The sequence below is a fragment of the Tauraco erythrolophus genome, chromosome 4, assembly GCF_009769465.1.
Source record: "Tauraco erythrolophus isolate bTauEry1 chromosome 4, bTauEry1.pri, whole genome shotgun sequence".
Lineage (NCBI taxonomy): Eukaryota > Metazoa > Chordata > Aves > Musophagiformes > Musophagidae > Tauraco > Tauraco erythrolophus.
Window position 1 is genome coordinate 77,603,116 of NC_141468.1, and position 21,499 is coordinate 77,624,614.

Genomic DNA, 21,499 nt, shown 5'->3' on the forward strand with positions numbered 1-21,499 from the left:
ACCTGCTGATTTGCAGCTGGCTGCAGCCAAGAATGAACCTCGTCAGTTATGTGGAGAAAGATGTAGTTAAGTAACACTTCAGTCCCAAAAGTTGTCGAGTTAAAATAAATGCAGGATTATAATTATCAGTGGCACACCATCATCTCAGGGTGAAACACAGAGACTGGTCCAACAATCCATAACAACTTTATGTAGTCCTCATCCTGCCAGGAAGCCAAGAGGAAAAGCTGGATATTTCCATTGCAAGAGCTGCAATGTGCCTTGTGCAGTTGATTAGATACAGCTGATGTCTGTGTGTGTGTCCATGTCCCTTCTAGCATTGCTTGGGGCATTTCAGCAGTGGCTGACAAGACCAGTGGGACTGTCCATCTCCATCCCAGCATGTCTTGCCTCACCTCTGCCGGGCTGGGAAGTTTTCTACTTCCAGAAGCTTTAGCATGGAGCTGAAATTAAAAACTTTGTAAGAGTTGGGAGTGAGAAATGGAAAATACCATTTTAGCAGTCATCTAAATAAACAGATCTTTGTGAGGATGACTCCTGTGCGTGGTGTGGCAGTTGGCCTGTTAAACCAGAAAGCTGTGCCTTCCAGAAGTGGGGAGAGGATATCTCAGGTCATTAGTATTACCCGTTGTTTCCGTGACCAAGTTATGCACACAGAATTGTGCTCATAATTAGAGAGACACCTGCCTTTCAGAGTGCAGATCTGGACCTGAACAGCCTCCAGAGTGAAGGATAGGAGGGAAAGACTGATCTAGAGTTTAGGTCTGAAAACGTGAAGGAGTTTCATTGTCAAGTCCGAGCTCAAGATCCAGATATGCTCTCCCTAATATGTGCTTATTTCAGAAATGCCTGGGCCTGGGGTTTTGCTTCGTTGCCACTTCTACCTTTCCTCACCACTGTGTGCAAGTGGATACACAAGGTTCTGGGTTGGGCAGTGCCTGATTTTTTTTCATTTCTCTTTCTTTTTTTTTCTCCTCAGAGATGGTGAAATGTCTCCCAAATGCCAAACCAGCTCCCAAGGCTCAGCTAGTGTGTAGTAAGACAGGAGGCATAGAGAGCTGCTTCCTGTCATGCCCATCCAATACTCTTTTTGTTCCAGGTTGGTACAGAGTACTTGTCCTCCTAAGTCTAAAATGTGACTTGATGATTTTTCTCAGCTAATGTATTCATGATTCTTGCATTCAGTTTTTGTTACGGACAGCTGTAAATGAGCAAAAACATCATTGTAAATTAAATTGGGCCAGACATGCACATCACTAAATAGAAGAAGAGCTGATTGTCAGTTACATTAGAGGTTTGGCCCTTCATTGTTTAATTTGAGGTGTCATTTGGGGGGGTAGGGAAATTCTGACAAAGACCTGAAAGACCTTAAACAGGATGGTGCAAAAGAAAAATTTCAACATATTGAATTTCTACATCAAAAAGTTGGGGAATAAATGAACGGTTGATTTCCATGAATTCCTGCTAATTTTTAGTAATACATTTTTCAGTATGAGTAGAACCCTTTGTGCCCATCCAGGCACCTTCTTAAAATGATGGTCTTGGCATCATAGCCTGAAATACCTTGTCATTGTGTGATTGAGCAGGGAAAGAAACAATTCCCAAAGCAGAGGATTCCCCTGAGAGGAGCTCCGCTTAGTGAGCACAATGTGAGGCAGGGTCAGGAGAGGAGGAGTGGGACATGCTGGGCAATTTAACGCTGCGGCTGCCACAGCACGTGATCAAGCTCCCACAGCAGCCAGGGTAGCATAAAACTTCCATCAGCTCAGCCAGTGGAGCGAAGGATGACATAGCAACGGCTTTAAGCCTGTCTTACTGTCTCGTACAAAACGGATACAACTACATCTGTCTCAGGAAAAAGCATCTCTCTGTTTTAGTTGCTGGCAGTTGCTGGTTTTTAATTAATTTTGTTGGTGTTAGTTCAGCTGAATGTTATTTATAGGAATTCAGGCATTGTTGTTTATAGAAACTCAGGCATCTCATCTCTCTCCCTTCCTTTTTTTTTTTTTTTATCATTTGCTACAGGTAGTTTTCATCTACACAGTTCTGCAGGGCAGGTGGGGCAGGGAGGTGCTATTACGTTTTCATATATGTTCTGGTTCCACCACAGGGTTATTTTCCACAAGGGTTCTACTTTTCTTGTTAGTCCTGGCATTTGTGCAGTAGAGCTGTTCACACTTTATTTTCAGTTTAGCAGAGATTACTGGAAACATGCATTTATCCGATTTGTATGCACCAATACACAGTTTTATCTGTGCAGTATGTAAACCCCGTTGTAGTTCTAAGTATGTTATTTTTTTGTTCCTGCCAATAAATTCTGCCAGAGTCAGAAGCTAAAATTGTTGCTAAAGTACGTGGTTTATTTTTAAATTATAGAGATGATCAAAGCACAAGGACTCTGCCATGGACAAGCACAAAATATTTTACACTTGTACACCATGGCATTATTTACAGCTAGCCTCCTGCCAAATTGTAAAATGTAACATTTCAGTACTGAAAGAAACAGAACTTGTAGTCAACACTGTGAAGCAGTAGCCTTTGGCAAACTATTTCAGCCCTTTAAATCTGAGTTCAGTACTGAAAATGTCTCCTCATTTAGCAGCGTTAGTAAGTTTGTCAAGCACTGAACATCAATGCTGAGGGTGGCAAGGGGAGCAGACGCTTGGTGAGGCTGTTGCTGTACGTGCTGACCCTGCGTTCCGCCCCGCAGATTCGGAGAACAGCTACACGCTGAGCTGCGGCGTTCCCGTCCAGCACGGCAAGGCTCAGCAGAAGCGCAACGCGACCCTGCCCAGCTGCGCAGGTGGGTGCCCTCCTGCTCGCCCGGGCCCTGGCGTCTGGGAGGGAGGTGATGGAGGTCCCCCAGACCGTCTGGGAGTTGGAAGACGTGCAGCTCTCGGGTTACACGAGGCCAGAATTAAGGCAGACTGTGTTTCGTCATGCGCACAGTCGCTCTTCCGCAGCCTGTCCTTGAGGGCTGGAGTGGGCTCAGTTGCCCCCTCCGGTGTGGCATTGTGTTGGTAGGTCAGTATAAGAGCAGTGGAGGCTTAAGGTATATTCAATAAGGACAAATATTCAGAATAATTTACTTTCCACGGTCCAGCAAGGCAATAGTGAGCATATCAAAATGGCACTTCTTCCCAGACTTGGAAGCGAGCCAGAGAGGGCCTGCCAGTAGTACAAGAGCAGAAGACTACGGTGGGTTCCAGCCCTCTCCTGCGAACTCTGTCCTTAGGAGCACAGATCCTCCTGCTGGGGATTCCCAATAAAAAGGTTGTAAGACTTTTATGAGCACAAACTGTGTTTCATTCATCTTGTTCTCAGAGATGGCTGGATTATTTTTGCAGAGACATTTTAAAATGTGTCCTAAAGCTGATAGATGATGTCATACCTGTCCTGTGCTGATACTCGGCATAAAAAAGGGTTCAGCTCAAAATGGTTGAAGTCTGGCAAAATTAGAAGCAGCTGAAACAGCATCCAGCGGTGGGAAGTGGCAGCCCACTTTATGTGTCTTTACCTGCTGTACTTCTCTCCAATTTGCCAGTTCTCTAACCACATATTTCTGATATATTTGGAACGCGTTAGGAGGTGCAATGATGTGGAGCGAGGTGACACATGAGCAGATGTGGCTGCTTGTGGCGCAGGGGCAGGCTACCGCTGTAGTCCTGGTTTGGCAAGGCCTTCCCAAGGAAAGAGACCCACATTGCAGCCCTTACCTGCAACCACCCTCCACCTGCTCCAGGTCCTGTGGGCAGCCCGCCGTGGCTGGCAGGTCTGCCATGGACTTTGGGAGGAAGTCAGCCAGCAGCTATGTTTTCTAAGCAGTGCATGGCAGTATAACAGCCTGTAAAGTCACAACACACAACTGGCTTGGGTTTAGAGCTGAAGAATAAAGCTTGTGAGCCATAGACCACAGTCAAATAAAGATGTTTCCTTTGGATGGTTTTCAACTGCCAACAGCGTAGCTCCACTACATTAATCTTACTCCTGGTTGGCATTAGTGAGAACACAACTACAGCCAAGTAACATGGGAAGTCACAGAGTCTGACAGAGTCAGAAAAAAAAAGGCAGGAATGGACCTTTTTCATGGTAAGAGACAAATTCACCCAAATTCCCCCAAGATGTGCAGGCCTGCTGGAGGGGAAGCATATGTGCAGTACCAGCAAACTCCTTCATCTTTACGGGCTCACAAGTAAGTGCTTATGTGAAAAAATAAACTTATGGAAATGGAGCCTCTTGTACCAGGTGTGTAACTCTTGGGCTGTCTCTTTTCTATGTCGCAAGGAGACTTTCGAGTCTGCTTTTAAAAATAAGTTTCAGACTTCATTTCATCTGCATCCCAAATGATAGATTTTTTGCTTTACATCCACAGATTCATTAGCCCCTCCAGTCAAGCAGAAAGCTCGTTTTAAAATTAAAGATGCAAAGTGCCATTTACGGCCTCGCAGCAAAGAAAAAACAAAAGATTCTGGGAAGCAAGCTGGTTTAGGTACGTGGTTTCTTCTAATATGTGAACAGCATTCTAATTTTTTGCTTGTTTGCTTGCTTGTTTGTGTATTTTGTTTTCACACAGCAGATGGAAAAAAAAAGTAATGGTTTTCATATTTGGATCTGAATTTAAGTCCAGGCCAAGGTTCACACTCTGTCTTAACAGTGCCTTGGGTTTGGATCTAACAGTGCTGAAATGTCACCAGTTGCTTTGAAAAATCTTTGTTCAAAAGTACATGAGTTTGGAATTAAGCTGATCCTTTTTCTGGCATTGGTAATAGCAGAAATATCCGGAGACGAAAAGCTATGACCAATGCAAAGTTACATGAAACAATGTCAGTTTGGTTTCGTTTAGTTTTCCCAAATGAGGTTTATAAAAGAAAACAAAAGCTATTATTTATTTGCTTTATGCTGGATTAGGATCCCATTGCAGAAGCAAGACAACCCCTAAGCGGGAAAGTTATAATCAAAATCTGATGTTACACAGACTTAGATCTTTTGTTTGTTGGAGTGAGTAGTTATGATGTTAGAAAAAATATTGAGAAGATTTAGACATAATTACCAAAAACATGAAAGTAAAAAGAAGTTTGTGTCAGGCTGAATCAAAGTAATGAAATGTTTTTAAAACTCGGTATGACTAGGTACGGGTTTTTATTATTATTAGTTTTGAACATCACTTTTAGAGTTAAACAAAAAAGAGATTTAAAAAGTGATAATGTATTTAACAGATCTTCATGACATGTGTTTCTTGTCCTCCGTCCTCTTGATATCATGACAGGGACAATTAAAGAGTGTTTGGGTGTTGTTGCTGTGCATTTCCACAGCTTAAAATATTTGGAGTTCATTTAAATTTAATACTAACTTGAAATTTTCTGGATTTTAATACACAGTATTGGTGTAATTGCAACAGCTCATATTGTTGCTGAAAGCAACTTAGCAGCTTACAGCGAATGTCTACTGGTGAGGTATTCTCTGTTGTGAATCCGACTTTCCACCATTTTTACTAGTGATTGAGGACTCATGTATGAGCCCTGAACAAAGAAGAGTAAAAATAGCTATCCTAAAAAATGCTAATGGTTTAAAGAATGTGTTGGGTTTTTTCTAATTTAGACTCATATTTTATCTTTACTCTGAAATCTAGACATTTATTTCTGTAATTTTCCAAGTATTGGCTTAAAACAAGTCTTAGTTGTCAAGATCTTTATCTTGTCCTTACGTATTGTCTTCTTTCAATAAGATGTGGTTATCAGACTCGGTTTTGAAGTTATAGACGTTGATTTTTTTTGGTCCATACTTTCACCATGGAAATGCATTTCTTGGATGCATTTCCTTGTCTTTTGCTTTTCTTTCTGTTTGTTAATGTTGTCTGAACTTCTGAGTCTAACAGTAAGATTACATCATAAAACCACACACTTGGAATGAAATCCTTCTGGTGGCTTGAGTGCTAGAAATTTCTCCCTGACCTGGAAGGTCCATTGCCTATCACAAAAAGGATGTTTTTCACGTAGATTTCTTTATATAGGGAGAGGATACTTATGTGATTGTCCCAACAGATTGTGGCCTTTCTCCTCAGTGGTTACACATAATTTATGAGGGCATTCAGTTCCTCTGGCTTGTGATAGGACAAGAGGAAACAGTCTTAAGTTGTGCCAGGGGAGATTTAGATTGGATATTAGGAAAAATTTCTTCACTGAAAGGGATGTCGAGCACTGGAACAGGCTGCCCAGGGAAGTGGTTGAGTCACCATCCCTGGAGGTATTTAAAAGACATGTAGAAGTGGTGCTTAGGGACATGATTTAGTGGTGGACTTGGCCGTGTTAGGTTAACGGTTGGACTCGATGATCTTCAGGGTCTTTTCCAACCTAAATGATTCTGTGGTTTCCCCTCAGATAAAGCTTTCCAATATATTTTCATAACCTCCCAATCGAAGGCTTTTGAAACCTTTGATATCTGGTGATTGTCATTACTGAAAGAGATGGAATAGTGGCTGGTAGTTTCTAGAGGCCCAGGCCTGCTGCTTTCATGACTTTATGGAAATTGACTCTCTTGCCTTGTTTAACCATTGAATGTCTGTACATAGTACTGCTGATCTTAACTAATTTCTGTAAAGAGCTTTCTAATCCTTATGCAGAAGAGAGAGGCAATTATAGGCATTAGAGGTACCACTGTGCAGCTGAGCATCACCACACTGTATTTTTGCCTCCTTCATTCACTAGCAAAATAAGCAGACCCAAAATTGCACAGAAAAGGTGTCTAACAACGCATGCGAAATGTTACGAAGCCTGTCACTGCATTCATAATAACCCAGCTGACATACCACTTATTAGCCTGTCACTTGCTACTTTGCTACTTGATTTCTTTTCTATGTTGTTTCTCTTATGCAAAGGAGGTCAATTCCCTTGTACAGACAACTGCCAGGTGACCTTTGTGAATCTCAAGTGCGATTCCTCCAAGAAAAAACGCCGAGGCCGCAAGTCACCATCAAAAGAAGTATCCCATATCACTGCAGAGTTTGAAGTGGAGATGAAGTCAGAAGAAGTCTCAGGTTTGTGAAAGATCTATCTGTGGAGAGAAATCAGAATTCAGTTCCTTGGTGTGTTGTTAGAATTTGTTTGATGCTATTTTATCAAGCTGCCATGCAAACTTTTTAGCACAAGCCTCATTCAATAGCCTTTCCAAATTCAAAGTTTCAGAGATTTAATTGAAAGGGATCAGGTATGAAATTAAGCCAAAGGAACAAAGATTGGACTTGCAGCAAAATTCCTTCAAAGCCTCAAGTTAAGTCAGGTACTTTAATTTAGTCCCAGTTCTTTAAACAGCAGAAGTGCTAATTAATGCACAGAGAACGTAAGGATTAGGTAGCAGTTCTGCAACAACGATGATAAAAATATTCTCCAAAATGTAAGTTGCTGAAACTTTAGCCTGAGAATCAAACATTTTTATCACACATTTGGAAAAATTTGTGTTTACATAACAAACTTCAGAAAGAAAAAGAGTTGCTTCAAGTTATTCGTGAGATAGAATATTATGCTATAAAATCCAGCCAAAGAAAATGTGGCCTGAATTCTATAAACACGTCAGTCCTCAAAGGCAGGTTTCTTAACCCTGAGGGGTACCTCACTAGCCAAGTGATTCAAACAGTAATCGTGCCAGAAAGCACCTTTCTTTGTGTCAGTCGAGTATTTTGGTCAGGGAAGTGGGAAGAATTCCTAGTCAGCTGAGTAGAGTGCAGGCAGAGAAAATTCAGAAGCACTAGTGATGGCAGACTGAACACATGCCTGGAAGTACAACACGGTGGGATTGATGCTTTCTGCAGCCCTCTCCCTGTGCACTCAGTATAATCAGATTTCTTCACACTAGAGATGAGATACCAGCACTCAGGGTGACATGGCACTTACAGGCCGTGAAACTCAGCCTGATGGACCTCGGTGTACTGCCTTGTCCCTTTAAAAGGCCTGATTTTGCATACAGTGAGCTGCTTCTACAATTTATATGGAGAAGACGGTGAAGCAAACAGAGGTGTCGTAGCGCAAGGCAGACTAAGCTTTTTGTTAAGCATCTCTTTTTAAACATGAATCTCAATTGCTTCTAGTTTTGTTATCATTTCCCATCTAGACACCTGTAACATTGACTGTGTTCGGAAAAGGATGGAGCAGAAGCTGCAAACTGCAATCAAAACATTGAGGAAATCTATTAATAAACAGCAATTTTACATTCAGTTTTCTGGGACAGAATATGAAGTGGCTCAGAAGCCAGCTAAAGCTACTGATGGGCACGAAGCTTGCAGTACAGGGCAAGTGCTGCAGGATGGAAAATGCGGTAAGTCCCAACAACTCTATTCAGCCATATCCCCCAAAACAAGCAATCCAAAATTAACTAGGGAGCCAGGCAGGAAATCTATGAGATAACAGATAATTTAGATCAATATTACTCAGCATACGTGCATGGATCACTGACAGTTCGTAAGACTTTGAAGTGAGCTCATTAAATGGTTGTAGGAAGACAAAAGCAGCACATATATGCATACATTCCCATGCTGTCAGCTGGTGTGTATCAAGGCCTGCCACAAGGCAGTGTTGGCAATTAGTTCCCAGTTGCTCCCAGCATCTTAGGAAAACATAATTACAATTCCGTGAGACAATAATACGGTATTTACCTAGATGCTGTGTATTTAGTTTTCTATCACCTCTCTCACTCTCCTCACCACCAAATTATCCGTGACCCATGGATATATTTATATTTAACACTCAAGATGTCCAATTAAAAAAAAAAATCTACAGAAATCTATTTTAACTTTATGTAAAATACCTAATTTCTTTAAGCCTTTTCCCAGGTTATCAGGCTCTGGTGCTTTACTGGAGGCAAGGTGCTAGCACAGTTCTCAGCATTGCAAGCTTTCCAATCACTTGGAGTCATCTTTTCAAAATCAGCATGTCTGTTTTTCCAGCTTCTTTTAGACACCAAGTGGTTTACAAGCAAAAATAAAGAGTTAAGTGCAGATCTGATAGGTGCCTCTAATGAGTCCGTTCGGAGGCTGTTTTCCTCATATAGGAACAGTGATTTAGAAACTCTATCGACAGTTAGTGTCTACAAACCCGCGCATTGTAACTACCTGTACCCAGGAGAGAAAAATGTTTAATGCAGTTACGTGCTCTGTGGCAGCGAAAAAGGTGTGTGTATTCATCCTTGTTCCAGTTGGGGTATTTGAGTGTCAGGAGACATAAAATATTACATGGGATATGTTGCCCTCAGAGAAATCTCTAGAATTGATCCCAGGGGACAGACTTTTCGTAGTCGTCTGCCATAAAACGAATACATAAATGCAGCTAGTGTAAACTGAAAATTCACATCACTTCCCATTCGTTATGCACCACTGCTTTAATTAAACTGCAAGATACTGGTTTAAGACTACATCAGCTTCGTTAACAACGTACGTCTGGTAAACGCTTCAGTGCAGCACAATGCCATTTAATAGCTTAAACAATAGAAGAAGGACCTCACCCTGATGTAAATTGACCTAGACCCCAGTGGTGATGGGCCTGTTTACATTAGGTGAGGATCCTGCACTAACATATGCAAAGACACTATAATCCTGGGGCCAAAGAGATCCATCTTCTCTAAAGGTTTGATATAAAGGCAAATAATGCGATCACAACAAAAGTCCTTACGGAGATTCCCCTTTTCTTTTCTCAGTTACCTGCAGCACAGGCACCTTTTATAGCGGAGAACATAATCAGTGCGTTCCGTGCTCACCAGGAACATACCAAGACACAGAAGGTCAACTTACCTGTGAGCCTTGCCCAAGTAACGATGGACAGGGAGTAGCGGGCGCCCGGAATGTGTCAGAATGTGGAGGCAAGTTTAATTTGATTATAAAAGAATTAGGTGTTGCCACACAGCCTGTGAGGCATGGAGGCCAAAAGAGGGGAGAGCCTTCCACACTTCTGTCTTGTAAAGGTAACAGAAGAAATCTCTGTGCGCTTACAAGCAATACACAAAGTGTTTTGGTTTGTTCCATCCACTGACATTGCCAACAAGAAGATGGGACCTGCTACAGCAATGTGAGTTGTGGTATGGAAATGAGCAAGCCAAGCAAAGCACTTTGCTTCAAGTCAGGTATGGAATCTAGACATACCTCGACTTGTAAGGACTCGTCAGGTATACTGTGAGCCAAAGGGATGGATTACTTTGGACTGGCATTGGTGAGTCTAGTGAACCTGCTGATTTAATGTTTTGCATGAGATGCAATTTACCTGGTCTAATCAGCAGGAATCATAATTTTGAGACAGTTACGCTGCAGGGATCTGTAACCTGGACTCAGAGCTAATGACTGCAAGTTTCAACGCTGCTTGAATTCACTGTAGCTTTTGGCAAGTGATGTGGCATCTCTGACTGAACTTCATGATATATAAACTAGATGATAATGATGGTAATACCTGCTTTCAGAAGAGAGCTGTGCTTCTACTGTAGCTTGATCAAGATAAGGTTTTAAGACACCAGTATTATTTTCTCTACCTTATTTCATTACAGATGAGCAAAATCTAGTTTATAGCAGATACATTATTTGACTTTGAAAGAAATCTGTCCTATCTGCTATGTAAGTTCTAACTTTAAAACTGATCCGTGTAATTTACATTAATGCTTTCTTCAAGGATATCTGGAGTGAACACACAACGAATGTCACTTGAGAAACTGACGCTTTTTCCCCATCCACTGAATAAAAAATAACTCTAATGTTTCCAGTCCAAACATATGGTAGATTTTGCTGATTTACTGTATGAAAAAACTATCACAGGAAAATTCTCAAACTGCCTGTGCATCTTTGTTATGTTGATTTGTGTTTATCCAAAATCCAACAAGAAGAGACTGTCAAAATAAAATTTGACTTTATAGAGATTGACTGTAGTACACTTTCTGAAGCAGTACAGGGACAAGAGGAAAAAGACTGCTTTGTTTCAAGGCTTGCATTTGAATTATTGTTCTGCACAACAACAGAAAGAAACCCTTCTGATTATTTTTGCAGAATGGATCTGTCTCAAAATGTCTGTTGTCAGATCACACCAGTCTATTTTTCTGCTCAACTCTCCCCTTTTCTCTTTCTCTGAAAGCGGCAGGAGAGAATATGCTTTGGACTTCATAGACCTCCCTGTCAAAGATTTTATCAAAATCAATATGTCTCCATAAAATGTGTCAGCATATGTGATGGAACAGTGTGTTTTGATGAACACAGTTTTTGTTAGCAATGTACTCACCACCTGTAATCAGTAGTATTTTTGCATCATATCTTCTGGAGCAGTAATGCCTGCGTAGTAACAAATAAGCTGTGACTGAAATCCTCACCCCTACAGGTGAGGCACGTCCAACAAGTATGTAAGAGATTTTAAGTGCCTGTTGCGTAGAGCTCTGTGTTGTAGCTGCAAGCGAATAACGTGCTGTGATACTTAACTCACATGTGATCCATGCAGGTACAAGGCCAAAACACAGTTAGGAAACGTAGTGACTTGAGGCACTTCTCAGGGAAATCGCCTCAGATCTGTTCCACTGGCAATTTCAATACAGGGAGCCAGAAGGGAGCAAGTGAGCTCGTTCTTGTGTGCAGGTGAGGACTGAGACATATGAGTGCTGGAAGCAGCGGGTAATTAGCAGTGTTAAAACCCAGCTGTACCACTTCTTTAAAAGAGCGTTTTAGCCATGCTTCACAAGTACTTAATTTTCACACTGAAATCCAGATCCAAATCCACTCTTAACTGCCTTCATGTTAAAGTCCAGTGACCAGTTGGACCAGACCAATGGATCAGTTTTGCTACAAAAACAATAGCAGAATTGTCTTCAAATTAGTAGTGTCATAATATTTCTCAGAGGTCAGTGTCACAACAGCCAGCTTGTAGAGTCATATTCCAGCCGGAATATGGAATGGAAGCGCAACTAAATTTCAGAGACCCTGGTCCCACAGGTGTCCATAGGAGTTTGACTTCTGCGGGGACAGAATCTGAACTTTGCTCAGGAGCTCTAGTTCATCCCAAGTGCCAAGTACCCAAGATACTGGATGCCCTCGACATTTCCCAGCAAGTATCAGGGTTCTTAAGAGACCTCAACCCTACCCAGAGCTCTCAAAACTTTCAGGGTTTCAAGCCAGTTGTTTATGTCTACTGTTCAGTTCTCAGGGAAGCTTTATTATTATAAAGTATTGGGATTAGGCAACCTCAGGGAACACCTAACATCTCAAAGTGCTGTCTCGCAGGCTGGGGTGATGTGAAGATATGCATAAATGCCATAATCTTGAAAAACTTGACATCCTGATTCTCAGATAGGTTGTCAAGAGGTAAAGTTCTCAAGCTAGCAAGAACCAAACCAAACAAACTCTTGTCAGAAATTGCCTGGAGAGCAAGTTTTGAAACTACCTTGTATCTGCCAGTAGAGTCATTCACAAAGTGCTTTGCTTTACACAAATCACCATTTTCTGTCAGAAGAGCTTCTGACAAGCACTAGCTTTCACAGCTACCTGGAAAGCTGCTGGTGTTAGCTATTCTCACAGACAGGGTGCTGGACTGGTCCCATCCAGTCTGGTAAATCCCATGACCTACTGTTTCCATATCTATAAAATGGAGATATAAAAAACCAATTACTTGCTTCACAGGTATGGTGCAAAGTTTTGTTTTTTCCTACAAAGTGCTTTGAAATTCTCAGATGAAAGACTTGGTGAAAGTACAAAGTATTCTAACATAATCTTAATAGAGCCCTTGCTAAAAAAAAACAACCAACCAACCAGAGACATAGGTAGCAAAGAGCTTATTAAGAAACTAGTTGTGTTTACTGGTGATGTTTTTAGGAAGCAGTTACAGGAACAATACAAAATCAGCAGATAAGATTAGAATTTGATCTGCAGCTGTCTTGGTGTCACGTGTTTAAGTTAAAGGAAGCATTGCTATCCACTAGTGGATTTTATACTTTGTCCAGAAAAGTCAGCTCACTAATACAGACGATCGTTTTCAATTTCCAGGGCAGTGTTCTCCCGGGCACTATTCTTCAGATGGTTTTAAACCTTGTAGAGTCTGTCCTCTTGGTACATACCAGCCTGAACCAGGAAGGACCCTCTGCTTTCCATGTGGCGGTGGGCTTGTGACCAAGTATGAAGGTGCTGTTTCCTTTCAAGACTGTGAAACCAAAGGTGAATTTAAAATCTTTTAACTATTTATTTTCCTGCTGCTTGCCCTTTTGTTTGCAATCCATACCAAGGGGCTTTGAAAGGCTCCAAAACATAGCCACTGCATGTAGAAACACGGTGTGCGATTAAATTAAATGGTCAGAAAATCTCTAAACCAGGAATGATCTCCCAAGGTTGCAGAGACTGAACAGGCTTTATGGTTTTCTTTGGAATTTACCACAGGCAGGTACAGAGTCAGCGCTGCAACTGGTAAGTGAATCAGCCCCACTGCATGGCAAGAATTAAGACAAATTTGCATTAGACAGTGCTTTAGCCTTCACGATCTGCATATTTTTATTTACCAAATTTGAAAAACTAAGCACTACAGAAAAAGTTAAGGATTGATTATTAATGGGCTGGGCAGAAAGCGTCAGCGTGTAACACATCGCATGTTCCATAATGTCGACTTCCAGTGCAAATACTGAAGAAGAAATTTGCCCAAATGCAGTGGGAGAGACATATGTAGCATGTGTCACTAGTTCATAAGCATTTAGCTCTAGTCTTTGGAACACAGTTGTGGTTAGAAGGTCCTTTGTAATGGGAAGTACAGGGAGCTGGTGTCTTTTTTGCCTTTTATGGCCTAGTAAGTATATTGCAGAACCGGGATCATGAGGAATGTCCAGGGTGGAGGAAAGTTCTCTCTGAGCTGAAGATTGCTACTTTCTGAAAATAATACACCTCATACCTTACAGTTCATTGTTCTCCTGGACACTACTACAACTCCACAACACACAGATGTATCCGATGCCCTGTGGGAACATACCAGCCTGAGTTTGGTCAGAACTATTGCATCACCTGCCCTGGGAACACGAGCACAGATTTCGATGGCTCCACTAATGTTACACACTGCAAAAGTAAGTTGCATTTATATTAGTTGTGAGATGAAGCATCTCTTCAGATCTGAACTGCAACTTGAAGGTTCCATCTGTCAGGCTAGACTTCAATTCTGTATTTCCTAGTTAGCATATATCTGCTGCCAGATGAATAGCAAAAAATTGGGAAAACAATGAGGAAAAAAAAAAAAAGGAAAAGTACCCATTGATGCATGTGATTGTTTTAGCTTTAATGTAATTTTCCAGAGTGCCAGCTACAAGTTAAAACTACAGAGCTTTTGTTTTCCCAGATCCCGTTAGTTGTCATGCCATGATGCATATTCCTCCTTGTCTCTGTAGAGCACAGTATCTTCTATCAGAGTAGCCACTATTTTGTAGTAATTATAAAATACGAGGAGATACGGTCAGGCATACTGCAATTGCCAGGTAATCGCTCATGATGGTGAAATCTTCTCATAGGCTTTTTTTCAGTCCTCAGCCTCCTGTCTTCAGTTATGATTTTAAATATCTCCAAGGATTCCAGTGCAATTTTATTTGATCTTATGTGAACGACTGATTCTTTTAGGCAAGCAATTTTTTTCATCTCTACCGTGCTAATTGAAGAGAACGTACCTATAATAATTACATAATGTCATCTGAACTATTCATGTGCAAGTCTATCAAAGTTTTTATTCTGATGATGTGCCATGTGTCTTTGAAGACCTTGATTATTTCTAATGTAATTTGAGGAAATTAGATATTTGTAAGGAATCTGAAGTTTGATGCTTTTCCTAAAAAATAAAACCATCCTTGTCACTTCACTGTCTTAGATACTCCCTGTTTTCAAGCCAGTTTCTGGCCTTGCATAATCCTTGAGGCTTGGATTAAGCAAAACATTTTAACATATATCTAGTTTTATGTGGGTGAGTAGGCTTGGAGAGCTTAAGCTTAAGTAACTCAGTGAATCCAGCTTCCGTGGCAAATTCAAAAGGAGTTTTGAATCAGAAAGTAAAACTGATCCATTAATGAAGATTCTTTATTAACTGGTTTAATCTAAGATAAAGCAAGGCAGGTCTGCAATCAAAGTAAGGTTGGCCGTTAGGATCATCACACTCATCCAGCTAAATCAGGTTAAAAAACAAGCAAAGTTAAACCAGGATACCTTCTGCACGTCAACATGGTCTCAGTGGCAACCACTGTGTGAGTGCCTCCACAATGGGATTGTGTTTGCTTAGCTTTCGTTTCTTCATCAAATGTTAAAGCAGCCTGAATGAAGCATTGAATCAGTTTATACACTGGAGATTAAGGTTTTGCAAATCAGTTGGAGCAGCCCTGCAGACCAAGTATTCCTTTAAAGGCTTTCCATGCTAAACAAAGAGGCAGCTGGAGAATGTATGCGTTTCTAAAGCCACAGGGAGGAGTTTAGACTTGCTCTTGACAGATCTAGAAAAACACCTCACGTTAGCTAATCATCTAACACAAATGCTAATTTATGTTTCTCCACAGACCAGCACTGTGGAGGAGAACTTGGGGATTATACTGGCTACATTGAATCGCCCAACTATCCTGGAGACTACCCAGCTAATGTTGAATGCATTTGGAATATAAATCCACCCCCAAAGAGGAGAATACTCATCGTAGTACCTGAGATATTTCTCCCAATTGAAGATGAATGCGGTGATGTTTTAGTAATGAGAAAAAGTGGTAAGTTACCAGACATGGGTTATATAAATATTTATTGCAAACTGGCTGAGTGGAAAGCTGGTACTGAAGGGACGACTGTCTTCATCTGTCCGGTCTTTCTAAAAGGATTGTTGAATGAACCGGCACAGCAAGTTAAAACAGAACACTGCACCAATAACAATTAACAGAGTGATATTAATTATTCAAGTGTCGTGGCTGAATCACAAAGCAGTTGATGGGCTTCTGTCTGGCCTAATTATCACGTGGGATAAATCACTGCCACTCCAGAAGCCAACGAAGCTATGCCAAGTTTATTGGCAGAGCTGTCTCCTGTCCTCTGCACAAATCGTGCTCTCACGTATCCTTTGCGAGTGGATGTATGCTGCAGCTATTGCTAAATCTAAATGTGCAGCGACACAGGCTGGTACGCCTGACACCTTCAAGAAATCCAACATTTTCCCAGTTGTATGTGGAGTGGGGGGATGTGTTGTGCCTTTGATTATGAAGTTAATTCAACAACTTCTGAAGTTGTGACACCAATGAGATGCACCCCTCCTTCAGTCCTGTGTAGGCAGCCAGCTTCTGGTGATCTGTTGCTAAATATCCAAAAAGCACCGAACCTCAAAGGCAGTTGTTTCTATGGAACCTTGGTTAAAACGGTGTGTTTTACTTGCTAAAACAGTGTATTTTATTTGCTAAAACAATTTAAACAACTTTTTATCCTTGAGAGCTTGTGTTGACAATTCTAGATATCAGAAGAAACGTGCTCACTATAGATGGAAGGAAATTGTTATCTGTCCACATCAGTTTTTTAAAAGCAAAGCACTTAACGTAGCAAAACAAATGAGTTGTCCTTCTAATCTCAAACTGTGGTTCCATCAGACAGTAAAGCCAGGCATATCAGGGAGAAGTCTGACTTCCACTTCATTACCAATAACAGTACCAAAACAACACCACCACTGGAAAATGAAGGCAGTTTTTCAGAGTCATGCTTTGTGATCTCGTGCTTTGTTTGGCATCATAAGAGTGGATCTTCCGAATATTTCTCATAGTTCATAGATGATCAGCTGCCAGTGTTACTGTGGAAAAACTGATGGCAGTTCCAGAGTTATGGTTAGATCCACTTTTTTGCGCTTCAAGAATCCAAATCCCATTCAATTCAAAAGGCCTCCTTTTGCTAATGTTGGTGAAAGTTGAATCAGCCCTAGCAAGTGCAGATTTTAGGTTACACTTGTTATTTTCCCTAATTATCCTGTGGCTGGGGAGTGGTTTGGGGTTTTTTTAACTAGGTAAGAAGCTATTTTTTCCTTTTGTTTGAAATTCATTTCAACTTAGAAGAGCTTCATGACACATTTATAATTATTCGAAGACATCCTGCACCCTCCATCTGTTATTTATGTTAGGGGCAAACGGAGGTCTTTTTGGTTCCCAGCGATTAGCTTCATTTCAGTGTAGATAAGTGACATTTTCTTTTCAAACCTACAACCAGGTGTTTTGCACTGAGAGGTCCTGGTCCATTATGGTCCCAGTAAGAAAGGCACTGAGGCTTTGTGAGGTAGCATTTTAAAATACTATCTATTGGAGCTATTGTTATAAGGAGAGAATACTATAGATAATCTTACATCCCTTTAGATGGTGGGAGCAGGAGGAGATGTAGCATCCAATGGGCCTCTGATCCACACACAGCAGCTGGGCAGACCCTGTCCATAGAAAAGATTTTGCCCTTTCAGTCATTCAAGCCATTGTAGGACTTTCTTACAAAGAAATAACTCATTATTTATCATTTCTACTGCCAAACAGAATGTTCTCACGAGCACTTCTTGCTGCAGTTTCAAAGGCAAAGCCACGCAGTAGCATAATCACCGGTACCAAGTGGGAGCTGCCTGCAAGTTCCTCTCGTTGCAGCGAGCTGGCTGAGGTTATCCTGCAGCCACGGGATTTGTGCAGCACAACACAGGACTGAAGGCCACGCTGGACGCGCAGCACAGCACAAGCCTGGCCATTCCCGGGTTGGCTGTTCTGTGGATCACTAACTCCTCCGTGCGTGAGGGTCTTTTGGTCAGAATCACTGCACTAGGCTACTACGCTCTGATAAGTGGTTTATTGCTATCAGATGAACTCCCCCAACTGGGCATGTAAGGAGCTGGTTACCACATCTGCCTGGGGTGCAGATGACTTGGTCTTACCTATCTGGGCCCAGCATATGGGGACCCTGAAATTCAATGCTAGAGTAGTACACAAAGGAAGTGATATTGATAGTAATTTTATAAATGTCAAAAATTATCTCTGACACCTCACTGTCTACTTAAGCTTCTTGCTGTGGGACAGAGGGGTTCCCATTATCTTTGTGGAAAAACTTACTTCTCCTCACAGACAGATAAAGACTGCATCCCTTCTATCCTGCCCTCAGGAACTTGTTAGCTGAGAAGTATCTTGTCCATTTAACATTTCTGACCTCTAGATCAAGAAGGGTGCAGAAATTTATTTTATAAAGAGCATTTCTTTATTTAACCTTCTTTCTAGCTTCTCCTACTTCAATTACTACATATGAAACATGTCAGACTTACGAGAGACCTATTGCATTTACCTCAAGATCGAGGAAGCTCTGGATTCAGTTCAAGTCAAATGAAGGAAACAGTGGCAAAGGATTTCAGGTCCCCTATGTGACTTATGATGGTGAGAATGGGATTGTTTTCCATCTTTGTGTTATATCTGAATTACAGAAAATTGTCCTTTAGAATCTCTTACATTGATTACAGGGAGAGAAGAATGAGGAAAAACTTGATGTAATTAATTTTCAGTCCAGTGAATTACTTTAACATCAGTTGCAAAGACTTTGAAATAATACCTAACTTTATTCTTATTACTTTTTCTAATACTTCAAGGATGGGCAGCAAGTTACACAGAACTCTTTAAACTTAATCCATATCTCACTGAGTTCAACGAGACTCCTTTTAATGGGTATTTGTCATATGCATAATGAGAATACCATTAATTGCTGTGCATTTTAGGAAGTACCTTCATCAAATCCTACTGGTAACCCATCCAATTTTGAAAATTGTAAATTAACAAACTTGCAAGTCCAACAGAGAAAATGATGCAAAAAAAGAAATATCCTTTCAGTAACTGCTTTCATAAATCCACATTTTAAAACAGTCTGGCTTGTCATATAAATCATGCATTAAACTGTATATTCTGGACTTTGGGATGATTTCTGTTTTAACAAAACAAAGACTTTTCTGCGATAACTTTGGCAGCTGTTAGTCCATCTCTTTTCCAAACACCAGTGCGATTTTGTGAATGATGAGACAATCTGTATTAAGCTGGTCATTCAGCTGTTCTCAGGGCAGAAAACAGGGATCTATTCCTGACTCTGCTGCTGACTTCATGTATGACTTTTGACAGTTATTTCCTATCCGTGGTCCTGTTTCTTCATCTCTAGAATGCAGATAATATAGCTTTATTATCTGGAGGGCGTAGTTTTCTGGGGCTAAGTTAGTATTTGTATGGATAATTCAAAATCACTGTTCTAAAGCAGTACAGAACTGTAATGTGGTTAGATTAGACTACAGCAGCTTGAGAGACACTGAATAATTCACTAAATTTCTCAGCTCTGTTTCAAAGAAGAGGTCTAGCTAATGTCTGGCTGTTATCCTCCCAAAGGATGTCACGAACAGTCACTCAACTGATCTTTATTTTTCAGAGGATTACCAACAACTAATAGAAGATATTGTTCGAGATGGACGATTATACGCATCAGAAAATCATCAAGAAATTCTAAAGGTAAGAGAATTCTGCTTTATCTGAGGCTAACCAAGACTTCCTTTTACTAAATATTTTCCCAAGATAGTTCTCACTACCCTGATAGGGTCATACTATTTAAACCTCAAGTGTGATGCCAAATTAAATTCTGTCTGCTGAGGTTTATGCTGGTATTCAGAGCAACACAAGATCAGTAGCTCAGCTGGGCTGAGCACGTGTATACGTCCTTTCCTGAATCAGGAACTAAATGAAATGTATGCTAACGTGATTGATGGTATGTTAGAGAAATTAATCAACCAAGAATGAAGAAGAGCCTTCTTCAGCCTCAGGCTGGCATGTGTTTAAATGAGTCATTCAGTTAGAATTTCCTGTGCGTTAAAAAATGTATTTACCTAAGTCACTGTCCTGCCTCAACAAGACATAACCATAATGTAGCATTGTAAGGTGTCCATGAAGTAGTTTTCCAAACCCACAAGCAACACATTGGAGAGAGTTGTGGAGGAAGGCTGCTGGGCTGCAAACAACTAACTAATTAAAACTGAAAAAAGGCTGTTCAGAAGGCAAAATGTACGGCTTGGAAGGACGAGAGCTGATTAACAGCCAGCTCCCGTGGCCATCCCTGCCCCAGCCCTGCCAGGATTCTCTCACTAGAGCTTTCCGGTGGCTCAGGTCCCAGCTGCAGTGTACATGGTCGGGCAAAAGCTCAGCTGACACTCTGAATCAAGACTTTACCAAGGTACAGGAGAAGGTCCTTAAGACCACTCTTCTCTCTTGTTGGTGGAAGGCAGGCCCTGGACAACAGTATGAAACAGGCTGAAAGGGCAGTCAGAGGCAGTCTGCAATTCTACTGCCTAACTTCAGCGGCCGGTTTGCGATTAACCCAGCTGCTGCCCTCTCAGTTCAAGACCTTCCAGGAACACTAATTGCAAATAACATCCAGCACAGTAGAAAGATTCATCAGTATAAAACTCCACAGCAACACGGAGTAGTTTCCTTACGCTACTCAGAATCAAGATTTGCAAAAAAAAAACTGATTGTTGTTCATTAGCTCTGAAAGCTGTGCAGACATTAAATCCAAACCCTATTTCTATCTAATATACATGTTGTCTCCCACAGGACAAGAAACTGATTAAAGCTCTCTTTGATGTACTGGCACACCCACAAAACTATTTCAAGTACACAGCACAAGAGTCAAAAGAGATGTTTCCAAGGTCATTTATAAAGCTACTGCGATCAAAAGTGTCCAGATTTCTACGACCATACAAATAGTCTAGTGGTATTCAATTTTTGGTTACTTTGCATTCCTGTCAAATATTGTCTTTCCTCCATAGTAGAAACATTTGCTGATTTGAAGGCTCTTTTTTCAGTCTTTGTTTTCAATTGTATATTGAAGAATACCTATAATGTTTTATAATCATTAAAAGCCAACGTTCTGAATGGGATTTTTACTACAAAAAAATCGTGCATCCCTGAGTGCATCTAGCTGAAGATCCAAATTTGTGTCTGCACTAGTGTGTCTTCACTTTCCATTTGAAATTACATTATGTAGAAAATACTCTTTCTAGCTCTTTATTTTTCATCAACAATAACTTTCATCAAAGCAAAGAAGGAATCTATTCAAATCTGATTAAACTACCTGCAGATAAGTTCTGTTGTAGAAAGAAGTATGTAGTATAAATAATATTTGGATTTTGAATTGCACTTGAAGTTTATATTTGAATTTTTAGAAGAAAACAAAACAATCTAAATTGTGTTATTTCTCATTTGTGGCTTAGTGGAACCTCTGTCCAAGTAGAAATCAAAAGGGAAAAAAAGAAGAAAGAAAAAAAAAAACCAAACAGATGTATAGTTTTGTTTTATGGATCAAGTCCCATGCCCTAATGTCTTAATGTTTTCATCTGTCCTCTTCTAAACTTCTTCAGAGGTTTGCCACTGTCAATTACTTCATCGAAGCAGATTTAGCTCTGGATTTCCACACACCAGTCGGTCCCTTTGAAGGCGTTTACAATAGGATAGGTGAGAAACAAACAACAGTAGTAGTCTTGTTTTT

At 40.8% G+C, this 21,499-nt stretch overlaps 1 protein-coding gene across 1 annotated transcript in view; it reads left to right on the forward strand.

Moving 5' to 3' along the window:
- SCUBE1 (signal peptide, CUB domain and EGF like domain containing 1) overlaps positions 1-20,718 on the forward strand; it is a 214,330-nt gene extending 193,612 nt beyond the window's left edge. Inside the window, exons 12-23 of the mRNA XM_086610525.1 lie at positions 980-1,099; positions 2,711-2,803; positions 4,373-4,489; positions 6,875-7,033; positions 8,104-8,307; positions 9,682-9,843; positions 12,989-13,156; positions 13,885-14,046; positions 15,511-15,708; positions 18,211-18,363; positions 19,391-19,470; positions 20,566-20,718. Coding sequence (XP_086466651.1) covers positions 980-1,099; positions 2,711-2,803; positions 4,373-4,489; positions 6,875-7,033; positions 8,104-8,307; positions 9,682-9,843; positions 12,989-13,156; positions 13,885-14,046; positions 15,511-15,708; positions 18,211-18,363; positions 19,391-19,470; positions 20,566-20,718 — 1,769 coding nt within the window. The remainder of the gene's footprint in view (positions 1-979; positions 1,100-2,710; positions 2,804-4,372; positions 4,490-6,874; positions 7,034-8,103; positions 8,308-9,681; positions 9,844-12,988; positions 13,157-13,884; positions 14,047-15,510; positions 15,709-18,210; positions 18,364-19,390; positions 19,471-20,565) is intronic.
- The last annotated feature ends 781 nt before the right edge of the window (positions 20,719-21,499 follow it).